The sequence below is a fragment of the Pseudophryne corroboree genome, chromosome 4 (genome assembly GCF_028390025.1).
Source record: "Pseudophryne corroboree isolate aPseCor3 chromosome 4, aPseCor3.hap2, whole genome shotgun sequence".
In the NCBI taxonomy this organism is placed as follows: domain Eukaryota; kingdom Metazoa; phylum Chordata; class Amphibia; order Anura; family Myobatrachidae; genus Pseudophryne; species Pseudophryne corroboree.
The window spans coordinates 526777356-526791368 of NC_086447.1; the positions used below are offsets into that span (position 1 = coordinate 526777356).

Genomic DNA, 14013 nt, shown 5'->3' on the forward strand with positions numbered 1-14013 from the left:
GGATGGGACCTGCTTGTGCGTACTTCCACTGCCGCCGGGGTTATTGCAGTCACATCGAATAGTAATGTGACCTGGATAACCCCCAATAAACTATAATTAGTTCAGCAGTGATACTTAAATCCTCTTTTCAGAAAAGACCTGTTGCAGCCAGTGGGTACGCTACAGTAGATAGCATTGTGTACTTTTTTTTTGAAAGCTGGGCATATTCAAAGGGGTATATTTACTAAAGTACAAGTTTTTTGGAGTGGAGATGTTGCCCATATCAACTAATGAGATTCTAATTATCACTAATCTAGCATCCTTCTAGAAGATAACAGCTAGAATCTGATTGGTTGCTATGAGCAACATGTCCACTTCTATAAACCAGCACTTTCGTATATAAACCCCTAAGAATATAAAATAACTCAATCTTGCTTTAAATTCAATTAATTATTTGAAAGGTGTATTGAATGGGGTTTATAATCCTGATTTACGGTCTCTTCAGTTCATAGTACTTTACATATTTTACTCCCCCCCCCATGGATTCTAAACTGCTATTTTTTCTAGAGTTCTGGACACACATCATACTTTTACTAGCATATTATCCATTTTAAGATGTAGTAAAACATTGGTGCCAGGTTTGATAACATTTGTAAATTGACCGACAAACATGTCATTTAGATAATATTTCCTGAAGTGGATACTATACCATTTTTGTGGATGTAAACCTATAGCAGAACGGTAAATGTTTTGGGCATTGGTGATCACTGAAATGTCAAGGGGTTTATTAACCGCTAGTATCAATAGTTCTGCATTAGGTAAAAGATCCATCTGCTGGCAATTAGTGCTCTCTGAATATACCGTCTCTGGAGAAATTAGCTCAGATCTAGAGTTTGATCAACAGAGAAGTTGTATAATAAAGAACAACCTTTTTGGGCAATTAACTGGATAAACTTGCACTCTGGGATACGTGATCATGGCACAGCCATAAACAGGGCTGCCAAGAGAAATCCTGGGCCATGGTACAACAACTAAAGGTGATGTAATGTGACTAAAGGACACTACTGTGTGGTAATGTGAATTGGTATGGTACTGTGCTGTGGCCACGCCACTTTCCCATGAAGCCATATATTCCACTGAGGGTGGCAAAATATATATTTGATTATCAAAAAAATTAGGCTTGGGCCGGCCCTGCCTTAACCCACCCCTTTCTGTAGCCTAACCCTAACCTCTTTCATTCCTCCACTCCTACAGCCTACTCCTAATCATCCCTCTAGGTCCTAACTTAAGCCCTAACCCTAGTACTTACCATTGGCAGGATTGCAGCAACCCCAGGTAAAATCTGCCACCCAGTTCAGTGTCAGGGAAAGCCAGATGCAGTCCGTGACTGCATTGGCTTCACTGTGACTGGTATTGACTTCCTATTGGAAGTCCTACCTGTCAGTCACAGACACAAAAGGCTGTTCCATTGGGAGGTGTTTCCTCCCTCTGGGACTGCCAGACCATGTTGCGATTAGCAGAGAGCTGGCTTCCTGTAGTAAGCAACTCGCTACCTCGTCAGCCCTAGCTGGCTTCTATGGGCTGCAATCAATGCAGTCCACAGTAGCTGGACAAGCTGCTGCTTGTGTGCTTGTGCCAGTCCCAACGCCTGTCAGCTCCAATGCGCAGGCTCATGGGTAGCGACAGCCCCTTACCTAAAAAAGGTAGGAGCCGCCATTGGTTCTTACCTACAGAATTTGTTGGAAGCCCAAGTGTCGGTATTTTGACCACATCTCCCAAGTAAAGAGCTACTTTGCCGGGACATTCCACTATTGCAGCCACTCTTCCAGCAGAAATTTGTTGTTAATTTGCTTCTAAAAATCATATGTTATTGCTGTGAATAGAGGCTATAACAGACATAACATGACAGGGCAAAACTGCAATAGAATAAACTTTTTAGTGTGTGTATATAATGGAATCATCATCTGAGCAACTTTCTACTATGCAGCATATATTGCTTATCTGTTGTTTTTTGCTACTGATTTGTGCAGTAATTCCTGTATTGTTTATACAGTATGTGCCTGGATCATAATAACCAGTGGCGAATTTCCCATTAGGCACATGATGCACATGCCTAGGGGCAGCACTTGTTTGGAGGCGGCACTTGGATGCTAGTTTTGGTACTGGCAGCCTGAAATGTACCAATAACTTCAAAATATTTCCACTGTACTGTACCATATGCCAACTGGATTGGAGTGTAAATGGTTAGGACATGCAGCTGTCCTACTTGGTAAATATGTATACATACAGTAATTACAAATAAAAAAAATGGTGGCTTTTTTATTATTCTATTAAATTGTCTATCATCAAATGAGAGCTTATAATTAATCAATGAAAAAAATAAAATTAGGCAAGGGGATGGGGGGGGGGGGGTTCCATTACTGTTGTGCCTAGGGCGCCCTCACCCTTAAATCCGGCCCTGATAATAACTTATGGCAACATCAATATTACCATGTTTATTATCTCGCCAAGTGTCATAAGTTCTACTCAACTGATAATAGGAGTCACTGAACCCTAATACTTCAAGCTGTGTCTCCCTCAGTTATTTATGTTCCACTGCCCTGATGATTCCCATGCCTTAATGTTGTTAGGTGCTTAAAGATTGTCATTATAATAATTGTGCTGTACTTTGCTCAAGGCACTATTTCACCATCAAAAGACCATCAACGCGCAAACAATAATAAATAGCCAGCACAAGCAATTGAAGAGAGTGTAAACAGCGTAAAAGATCATTCTTTTTACAATCTATAAACCTTTGTCAAGCACAAAGAATTGAATTGGGGCCTTTTTGTGCTTAATGAAGGGTGGAATAATGCCCAAAATGTTGCACTAGTACACAGTGCACAATGTATGTAATTGGGTTTACATTTATCATTGCTGATTTAAGTTGTTTAGTAGTTTATGTATAAACATTCTGACAAGGAATAATCTATACGCAATATTTATTCAGATACTGTGCTTTGCAGTAGTGTCTTCTGATCTGATGCTGATCTGAGTACTATAAGCAGACATTTGGAGTTTGTATGCAGTGAATTTTCTCTGATCTCCTAAGATCATGTGAGGTTCTTTAAGATATGTTCATGTTACGTACAAGTGTGTATGTAAATATTTCCTCATGTATTTTTTTTTATTATCCTTGATAAATCAGCCTACTTTCAAAGTCGCTAATGGAATCAACATTCATGAGACATGTTACTACAGTATGTGTGTGCACAGAAAATTGAATACATTTAGCTTCCGGAATTAGCTCTTGATTTTCACAATTTTACTGCAAGATGGGGACATCCTGGGGATACCGCTACATAAATTTTGGTAAAAGTATGACAATTTGTTTCACCCGGGCACATTTTTTTAATAAAGTAACGGAATCACCATACTGTGGTAACGGAATCATCAAGTGGTAATGAGCATGGTAAACTTTAATACAAAACTGAATTTTGAGGATGTCTCAAAAGTTGAATAAATGATCAAACTACTGTATATTTTTTGGTAATGGAATCAACTCTACTATTGTACATTTTAATGTAATCATATCATGGAGAGACAATTATTTATAGCTGTTAAGTTGCCTTATTTCCATTATATTAACCCTGATATTGAGATATTATGTGATAAGTTGATCAAACACATATCATTGCTTTATATTCAAATGTATAATATCCCATCCATGATATTGTTTTCATTCAGTGAACACTGTTGACGGTATGTAATTACACAGGACGACCACATGGCACCACCAACAATTAATAGGGATAAAATACGAATTTCTTACACTTTAAACAGAATTTCCAGTGGAACGAATGCTTTGGTTTCCTTGTTGCTGAAACTCAAGGAAATAAAACATTGGGAGTCATTCCGAGTTAATCGCTCGCTAGCTACTTTTTGCAGCCGTGCAAACGCATAGTTACTGCCCACTGGGGAGCGTATTTTAGCTTTGCAAGCGTGCAAACGCCTGTGCAGCTGAGCAGTACAAAATCAGTTTGTGCAGTTTCTGAGTAGGTTTGAACTTACTCAGCCGCTGCGATCACGTCAGCCTGTCCAGTCCCGGAATTGACGTCAGACACCCGCCCTGCAAACGCTTGGACACGCCTGCGTTTTTCCAACCACTCCCTGAAAACGGTCAGTTGACACCCATAAACGCCTTCTTCCTGTCAATCTTCTTGCAAACGGCTGTGCAAATGGATTCTTCGTTAAATCTATCACCCAGCAACAATCCTCTTTGTACCCGTACGACGCGCCTGCGCATTGCGGTGAGTACGCATGTGCAGTAGTGACCTGATCGTTGCGCTGCGAAAAACGGCAGCGTGCGTCAGGCCGGATTGACCCCTATAGTGCAGTAATGTTTTAAAAGAGACTCTTATTTATTTACAGAGCCACATTCACATTTTCAATAGATCAAGTATGCGTATCACATCATATTGGTGTAGCAATATCTCCAAACTCCACTGCAGTTGCTTATCTTTCCTTTTTTACTAGAATGCATATCTACTGTGGTGGGTAAGTTCCAGACAACCAATGGAAGACTGAGGTGTTTCAAGCAAGTAAGCTTTTATTCCAGGCTGAAATGCAGAGCCAGTGCAATGGCTTCAAACACAAGGTGCCAACAAAAGTTCAGGCACAATAGTCCAGTTTACATGAGACAGCAGTTCAAAAGAGCAGAGTATTCACAGCAAAGAACCGGGTACAGATTGTCCAGCATATAAAGGGTTGCCAAAGGTGCAACTTCTCTCTCTTTCCACTGGAAATTCTGTTTAAAGTGTAAGAAATTTGTATTTTATCCCTATTAATTGTTGGTGGCACCATTGCGTGGCCGTTCTGTGTAATTACATTTGGTATCTTCTGAGTGTCGGTGAAGGCTCTGTATTTCTGCACCACAGGCTGCATCCAGCAAGTTTGCACAATTTAAGATCTTTTTTACTGTATACTGTTGGCGGTATATAATTGAGTCCAAGATCGACAGACGTGTGGGATGCTGGCTGATCTCAGACTTTTTTTAAAGGGGTAAACACTTATAAGACATGGTATGTGTTTTCCCCTTTAAAAAAAGTGAGAGAACGACCGGCATCCAACTCCTCCGGCGATTTTGGACTCCATTACATCCTGCTGTGATAGTTTAAAGAGTCTTAGGGGGGTATCCTATTAGCAGTTGTAATTTACCATTGCTAATAGCTTTGCTAATAGCTCCCACCTATGGAGGCCAATCCCGGCTGTTTTTGGGCCGAAATCCCAGGATCCCATCGATCCCGGGATTTCGGCCCAAAAACAGCCGGGATTGGAAGCTCCAAAACCAGGGATTGAGGGATCAGCGTTGAGCATCCTCAGGACGCTCAGACGCTGCCCAGTCTTCTCCTGGCTCCCCGGCGCAGTGTGACGTGCAGTGAGAGATCACAGTGCGCCATCACACTCTGCCAGGAGAGAGAAGCTGAAGTTTCTCACCCACCCGCACCTGGTGTATGGTTAGTTATGTGTGTGGGGCGAGGTAGGGTGAGGGGGGCAGCCACACCGGGAAATGCCAATCCCAGGTATCCAGGGAATCCCAGGATTGACCATTTTTCAATCCCGATACCCAGGATTGAAAAAATGGAACTGGATTGGCCTCCCTACTCCCACCAATGCCAGCACTTATCAAGAATTGCCTCAGGCACCCAAAATATAATATGTGAAAAGCCGACCCTCGGTTCTGCGCTAACCCATGGGATAGGGAGCTAACCTGGATCCCGTGTGTTATCGTGCTATCGTGGGTCTTTTTTTGGACAACAAAAATGGCCTCTAATTGGATACTGAGATAATGACCATCAGGCCGTTTTTATCAACCAAAAACAGATCACATGTAATTGGATGTCCCCCTTAATATGAAGTAATAGATCACATATCACAATAATGTTCCTTTATTAGTAAAATAGACCACATAAATTGATTAATAACGCCAATTTCTTGTAGCTGTGCTGACTTTTATGTTTTAGAGTCTGTGTCCATATTTTCATGAAATTGCCCACATCTGTATCATTTCTTTTAGGAAAGAGACCTTATCTTGACATTTAACGTATCAATGCATCGTTCCTGGTGGATGGAAAATGGGCCAGGATGCATGGTAACCTCAGTAACTCCTGCTCCAGATTGGGCACCAGAAGATCATCGCTATATTACTATTTCTGCGTGCTTGCTAGAATACCAGTATATAGAAGTGGCACACAGCTCTCTTCAGATCTTTTTTGCAGTAAGTCAAATTATTTTGTTTTTTTCTGACATGTAAAGATATACCCTTCTTGTGTCTGAAAAAATGTATTAAATGTTGCAAAAAATTAAAGAAATTATGTGAAATTTTAAATTATATGTGAAACAATTATGATGTAATAGTGCATACTGATAAAGACACTAAAAAAGTAAAAAACAATTCCATGAAAATGGGCCCGTGATGCATTTTGAGCTACATAGAGTTTATATAATTGTATGGTAACTGTATTTGCATGTGATGGCTAAAATTAGAATATGGCTAATTGTTATACTAAATTGTATTTAATCAAGGCAACTTTTGAGTACTGGCAGGGCCAAATTTAGGCTTGTGGGGGCACTGGGGCAACTAAATTGTAATTTTTATCTTAGTTTGTAAACATCTGAAAATGTAAATCTCACACAAGTCTCTTCTTGGATCTTTTACTTAATGATAAACTATTTTAAAGCTGTGTCACCCACAAAAACAGATTTTCATTCAGATAATGCAGTACTTCATTAATCTGATAATTGCAATGTAAAGCTTTTGTAATGAGCATGCACCAGGTTGATAATTACCCTGCCAATACTGCATAACCTCAGCCCTTGTCTTTGGCTTGTTCGTGTAGCTCTGCTACGGTTATTATGCTGCTAGTACATGCCTTCAACTGTGACTTTAATTAGCAAAGAAAATACCCATGTTAAGGCATTATTGCCATCATCAACTGATTTTTCTGTTTTTCAGTTACAGGATCATTTCTGTAAAACAGTACCAGCTACATCCCAATGCATGTGGCAAGAGGTGCTTTGTATTCACTTTCCACAGTAATAAACATAACATTTTAATGTAGTCATTTGGACTTCTTTCAAGTCCAGTTTCCCTGTACTTCAGTATCATTGTACTCTGCCTCCTTTCCTAATAATGTCTACTCTCTGCTTCTTCCTGCATATAAAATAAACATTATGGGAAGATGAAAGCGCAGGGAACAGATTTGGAATTGGCAAACACAATGAGTGATCATTAATGTTATCTTGTTCGTAATAGCAATTCCAGCATTAAACCACTTCTGTTCTTTCTGAACTAAGTACAGTCATAATCATTCTATTGGGGAACATGGCTACGGTGAATGGATCTACATGCTACCATTTTCTACACATTCAATAAATAAATAAATAATTCTATAAATGCAGAGCCGGCCATAGGTATAGGCAAACTAGGCAATTGCCTAGGGCATTTGATATGCCTAGGGGCATCAGAAGATTCTGCTGATTAAAATGATATGCGGCATGCCTATATTCTGTGTGTAGCATTTTATATGCAGATACAGCCACAGTCTCACACAGTATATAGGCATGCTGCATATCATTTTAATCAACGGAAGCTGCGTGTGCATCCTAGCCACATAGCAATGCAAATAGGATGCATTTTCATAAAAAAAAGGTGCCCGACGTTAGCATTGAGGCAAGATTTGATTGGATACATCTGTATCCAAGCAGAGGCAGAGGTCACAGTGTTAGTGGCAGTGTGAGTGCTGTGTGCATGTGAGTGGGTTGGTTGTGCATGCAGTAGTGTTCGGAATATGTGTAAGGAGCATGTGTGTCATGTAAAAATGCATTAATGTGCAACATATGTGTAGGGGGCACTATGTGTGTCATTATGTGTATAGGGGCACTAATAATGTGCAGCAAATGTGTAGGGGGCACTATGTGTGTCATTATGTGTATAAGGGCATTAATAATGTATGGCATATGTGTAAGGGACATTATGTGTAAAAGGGCATTAATAAAGGTTGTCATAATGTGTAAGGCACATTATGTTTATAAGGACATTAATAATGTGTGTCATATGTGTAAGGTGCATTACTGTGTGGAATTATGTGTATAAATGCATTACTAATTTGTGGCATTATGTGTATAAGGTGCTCTACTATGTGGTGTTGCATATAGAAAGGGCACTACTGTGTCATCTAATGTGAATAAAGAGCAATAAGGTGTGGTGTAATGTGAATAAGGAGCAATTCAGTGTGATGCAATGTGAATAAGGGGCTCTACTGTGAGGAGTAACTTTTAAGGTAAAGTGATACTACTGTCGGATGTAATATGAATTATGGACACTATCACATGATCAAATGTGAATAAAGGTGCAGTACTGTGTGGCGTAAATGGAATTGGGGTTACTATTGTGTGGCCATGCCTCTTGCCAGCAAAAACACACACCCTGTTTGGGCTGTGCGCCAAATGTGCAAACTGTTCCTATTTAGAATATAGGGGGTACAAACACCAAAATAAGGACTGCTATGGGTGAGGGGTGATGGTGCTGGGAAAGAGGTGCAAGGTCAGAGGCGGAACCAGCGGTGGTGCTAGGGGGCACCAGCCAAAATCTTGCCTAGGGCATCATATTGGTTACGGCCGGCTCTGTATAAATGACATCAAAGCCTACTCTTGTCAATATAGTTTAACACATTGGTGCAGAACTATACATCTCTTAGACTGTGTGTGTTCCCTATGCCAAAAGTTGTCGGCCCTACTCTGTACTCATAGGGGCAGATTCAATTAGCAAAGAGGACCAACAGAGCCTACTATAAGATGGTTTATAGAAAAATAACCTTATTTGTTTTTTATTGCACCCCAGAGTAAAAACAAGGAAGCTGCCCTTCCCGTACAGATACATAGTAACATAGTTAATGAGGTTAGAAAAAGACAATTTGTCCATCAAGTTCAACCTGTATTATAACTCTTTTACTATTCTGTATATACTATAGCTCAACTATAGTGACCCAGATGAAGTTATATTTTAAGTCAAACTAACAACCATTAATGCAGTTTCTAAAAATACATTCATTCTAACTGGTATATCCTTCGATATCTTTTTCTGTTAGAAATTTGTCTAATCCATTATTAAATGTATTTAATAAGTCCGCAATTACTACCTTCTCTGGCAGAGAATTCAAAATCTTTACTGCCCTTACAGTAAAGAACTCTTTCCTTTGATGAGTATGAAATTTTCTCTCCTCTAACCTCAGAGTATGTCCGCGTGTCCTATGTAGAGATCTCTCAGTGAACAAATCACCTGATAACTCCATGTGTTGTCCCTTTATATATTTGTAAATAATATTTATAATAAATAATATTTGTATAATAATGTCTCCTCTTAGGCGCCTTTTTTCTAGTGTAAACATACATAACCTAGTAAGTCTTTCCTCACAATCCAGTGCCTCTAACCCCTTTATCAATTTTGTAGCTCGCCCTCTGTACCCTTTCAAGTTCCAAAATATCTATTTTATAGTGTGGTGCCCAAAACTGTACACAATATTCAAGGTGTGGTCGTACCAATGATTTATACAGTGGCAGGATTACACTTTCATCCCTTGTTTCAATTCCCCATTTTATGCATGATAACAGCTTATTTGCCTTTGTTGCTGCACTTTGACATTGGGTAATGCTACTAAGTCTATTATCAATAAGCACCCCCCAAATCTTTTTCAACTACCGTTTCCCCTAGAATTTCTCTATTTATTTTATAAGTTGCATGTTTATACATTTTTCTGTGTTGAATCTCATTCTCCATTTGTCTGCCCAAACGTCTAGTTTAAATAAGTCGTTCTGTAGTAACTCAACATCTATGTCTGAGTTAATTACCCTTCACAGTTTGATATCATCTGCAAAAATTGACACTGTGCTTTCCAGATCTACTCCTAGGGCATTAATAAATATGTTGAACAGTAGTGGCCCGAGTATGGACCCCTGAGGTATTCCACTGAAAACTGAGACCCAGTTGGAAAACATCCCATTTACCACCACACACCGTTTCCCTGTTATCCAGCCAATTACTTATCCAAGTACAAATAGTGTTTCCTAAAACAAGCTCTGTAGAATTTAAAATCAGTGTCACAGTGTCAAAGGCTTTGGCAAAATCTAAGTAGACCACACAGTGTGCACTATGTGAGGTTTTCACAGAACCTCCAACTTAATTTAGGACCTAATTCAGACCTGATCGCTGTGCTGCTAATTTTGCTGTTCTGCGATCAGAAAGTCGCCGCCCAAGGGGGAGTGTAAATTTGTCCCGTGCAAGTGTACGATCGCATGTGTACACCATGCTAAAATGTCCCTCAGTCAGCGGACAGCTGCAAATCCGTTCGCAACTCACTCACCATCTAATGGTTTTTCAGTGTGTGCAGTGTGTGCGCAGTCCAGGACTTACTCCTACAGTGCGATGAGAACAGGCTGATCGGGTCCGGAGCTGATGTCACACACCCTCCCAGAAAACGCTTGCGTTTTCACTGACACTCCCAGAAAAGGACAGTTGCCACCCACAAACGGCCTATTCCTGTCAATCGGCTTGAGAATAGCTGTGTGATCTATATTTTCTTACCAGCTTGTCGCTGTTTGGTGATGCACGTGTGCATTGCGGTGCATATGTATGCTCAGTCAATCGATAATCGGCTGCTGTGCGAAAACACACGGCAGCGATCAGGTCTGTATCGAGCCTTTAATCTTCACCATAATGGCAGCTCTTATAACTGATAATTACGTATGCAAAACAAATCTTTATGCTTTGAAATAACAGTTATTTGAAATAACAGTAAAATGGTCTAGGAATAAATACATTTATTAAAAGTAAAGCTATAGAACTCCAGCTGTTTCTGTTTTCATAATCATTTTTGAGAGATTGCAGTTACTGGTAAGTTTTACTTGTTATGGCTATTGAGCAAGGATAAGTTGAAAAACTTATTTTGCATGAACTCTTAACAAATAACTTTTAAAATATAACTTTTATTATATTAAAGGGCTGATTTATTAATGAGTTGTATTATCTGCAACAAGTTTTAAAACTCGTTGCATATAGAATGATGACTCGTTGATAAATCAGCTCCTAAGAGTTTAAAAATTAAGTTACGTTATTGGACAAACAGATTTTTAGTTAAAGAAACAATAATTAAATACAGGATTATGACAAGTATATTATTGCATTTTTCAACCTATTAATATAGGTGGTATATTAATATTGGTGCCCACTCATCTCATAAGGGAATTACAAATACTTAAATTGGAATTGAACAATGTCTTCATCGATTTTATCATAGGTTTGGGTATAACAATGTGCTCTCAATATAACTATAGGCCTGATTCAGAGGTAGAAGCAATGCCAATGTTTGCACAGTTGAGCAAATTTTACATACTGCACAATGTACTAAGACACATTGCGTACGCACCGCCATGGATTAGAGAGGACACTCACTTGTGTAACTACAGCCCCCGCAGCTTGGAGGCACCGGGCTTGGGGGGTGGAAGTGGGGGGGGGGGGTAAGTTGCAGCAGGCATGCCGACTAGCTGTCCACATGGGAATCTGTCCCTCCAAAAATGTCCACTGCCTTGGAGGAGACAAATGCTAGAGGTCATACTTGACCTCTAGCATCAGACACCCCTGTCCCTGCTCAGCACTGCAGCATTGCCCAGAAGTGCTGGGAGCACTCAGCACTGGAGGTGATGCCAGCCACTACCCGCCGCCAACATGTTACACCCCCAGCAACAAGCATTCTCCCCTGGCAATGAGCATCCACCCCTGGCAATGAGCATGACACCCAGAGCATAAAATCCTCTAGTAATGAGCATTACACTCCTGGCAACGAGCATGACACCCAGTGCATGAAACAACTGGCAATGAGCATTATACCGCTAGCAATGAGCATGACACCCAGTGCATGAAACAACTGGCAATGAGCATTACACCCCTGATAATGATCATGACACCCAGAGCATGAAACCCCTGGCAATGAGCATGGAACTCAGAGCATGAAACCTCTGGTAACAAGCAGGTAATTTAAAAGTAATTAGAAGTCTTACTCTGGGGCATAATGTGTCAATGGAATTGTGGTTGTGTGGCATAATGTGTCAGGGGCATTGTGGTGTGTGGCATAATGTGTCACTGGCATTACAGTGTGTGGCATACTGTATCACGGGCATAGTGTGTGGCCTTATGTGTAATGACAAATAATGTAAAGGGCATGAATAAGGATAATTTTTTCTGTGGTGGCCAATGTCTGGGCATGCAGTTTGTGAAACTGGGGTATAATTAAGTCTTTTCCTGCAATGCCACGCTCCTTGCACTGGGGCCATGCCCTTTCCAGTGAGGCGACACCCTCTTTTGGAGCGCGCACGCCTTAGGCACTTAAAAATTATTTAATTTTTAAATGGCAATGGGGGGGGGGGGGGGGTAGCCTGCCTGAAACTTGGTGGGGCAAATTTCTTGTTATGCCACTGGGGACGTGCCAGAATCTGCAACTGCATCGCAATACACTGTCAAAATGGTTCCAGCATCTTGGTTTTGACAGACATTTTGAGCAACCATAGGGATTCTCAGCAGATTGATTGTGCAACTGATGGTGTGTATTTGTACTAGTGGCATCCCCTGCCGAGGAGTGACACCAAAATGCCGCTCCTCTTCAGTGACAGAGGCCGGGTGCTGCATTGTAACATTACATGTCACGTGTAGGAGCCGGTACTGCAGACGAAACAGTCTCTCGGCACAGCGGGCATCTCCAGGTTCCCTGGAGTGATGGAAATGGGGGTAGGACCATGAGGCCACACCGCTCTCCACCCATGAAGGCACTCCTCTTCCCATAAAGCAATGCCCCTTTTAAGTGGCACACATCTACAAACTGTACAAGATGTCAGCAAGTTGAGTGACGTACCTGCATTGTACACAAGAGGTGGATCTGAGAAGCTCACTGTGGCATACTTGCCTACCCTCACGGAATGGCTGGGAGGTTCCCAAATATTGGGTGGCACTCCTGGCCTCCTGGAAGAGTGGGCAAGTCTCCCAGCTGGATGGCCCTTCCACCGCAGTTCCCCGCAACTCCCTTGATCCGGTGGCTTCGATGGTGTGATTTGTGCTGAAACGTGTCATCTTGGCCCCATTCCCTTGCCTCACAATGCCGGAAATCTATGCATTGTGTTACGGGAACGGGGCTACGATGACATGGTCATGCTGTTACTCCACCTGTCCCACCCCTATTCGGCATCATGTCCCCATCATGTCCCTTGACACCACCCCACCATTAAGCCTAATAACCCCCCCCCCCCTCCCACCGCTGCACTGACCTGGCTGCCATCTCCTGGAGGGGACAACCAGAATGTTGGCATGTATGCACTGTGGGTGTCTCAGTCCAGATCCCAGCAGCTGTGACATTTGTGTATTTTCACAAAATCACTGTGTACTGATTCAGGCAGTTAGACATCAAAGCAGACAACTTGTAGCAGCTAACTAGGACTGTTTAGCATGCAGTCCACTTTCAGAAGAAATAGGTCTATACAGTATGTTTTGTGGATTTTATAATCTATGAAAAGAGCTCGAATGATTCTCTTCTGTAGTGAGATTTGAATTGCAACTTACAGGGGGATCTCCATAAGTAATAGTTAAGGTTAAATTCTGCCTCTGAGACATGTAATGTTCTGTAGCACAACATAAAGATTCCATGGAATGAAACAAATATTCCATGTTACTGCTCAGTGCTCATATTTAGTACCAGCCACATAGTACTATTGTTTTACTTATGTAAATTAACATTCATATAAAATGCATTTAGTTTACATGCATGTTGAATGTCTGCCATTCTTTATAAAAGCAGCCAGCAAGCATGACATTAATTAAATTACAATAAAGTCAAGAAATGTGTAGTAATCACATGTCCTGATTTCCAGGGCTGATATGGTAACTACTATATATTCACTTGACTGTGACATTCCTGCTGTAATCAAGTGTATAACATTTTGAAGCCTCAGGAA

At 41.0% G+C, this 14013-nt stretch overlaps 1 protein-coding gene across 1 annotated transcript in view; it reads left to right on the forward strand.

The window, feature by feature from the left end:
- The window catches only part of NKAIN2 (sodium/potassium transporting ATPase interacting 2), a 1538622-nt gene that overhangs the window by 1109319 nt on the left and 415290 nt on the right, over window positions 1–14013 (forward strand). Inside the window, exon 4 of the mRNA XM_063917263.1 lies at window positions 6035–6235. Coding sequence (XP_063773333.1) covers window positions 6035–6235 — 201 coding nt within the window. The remainder of the gene's footprint in view (window positions 1–6034; window positions 6236–14013) is intronic.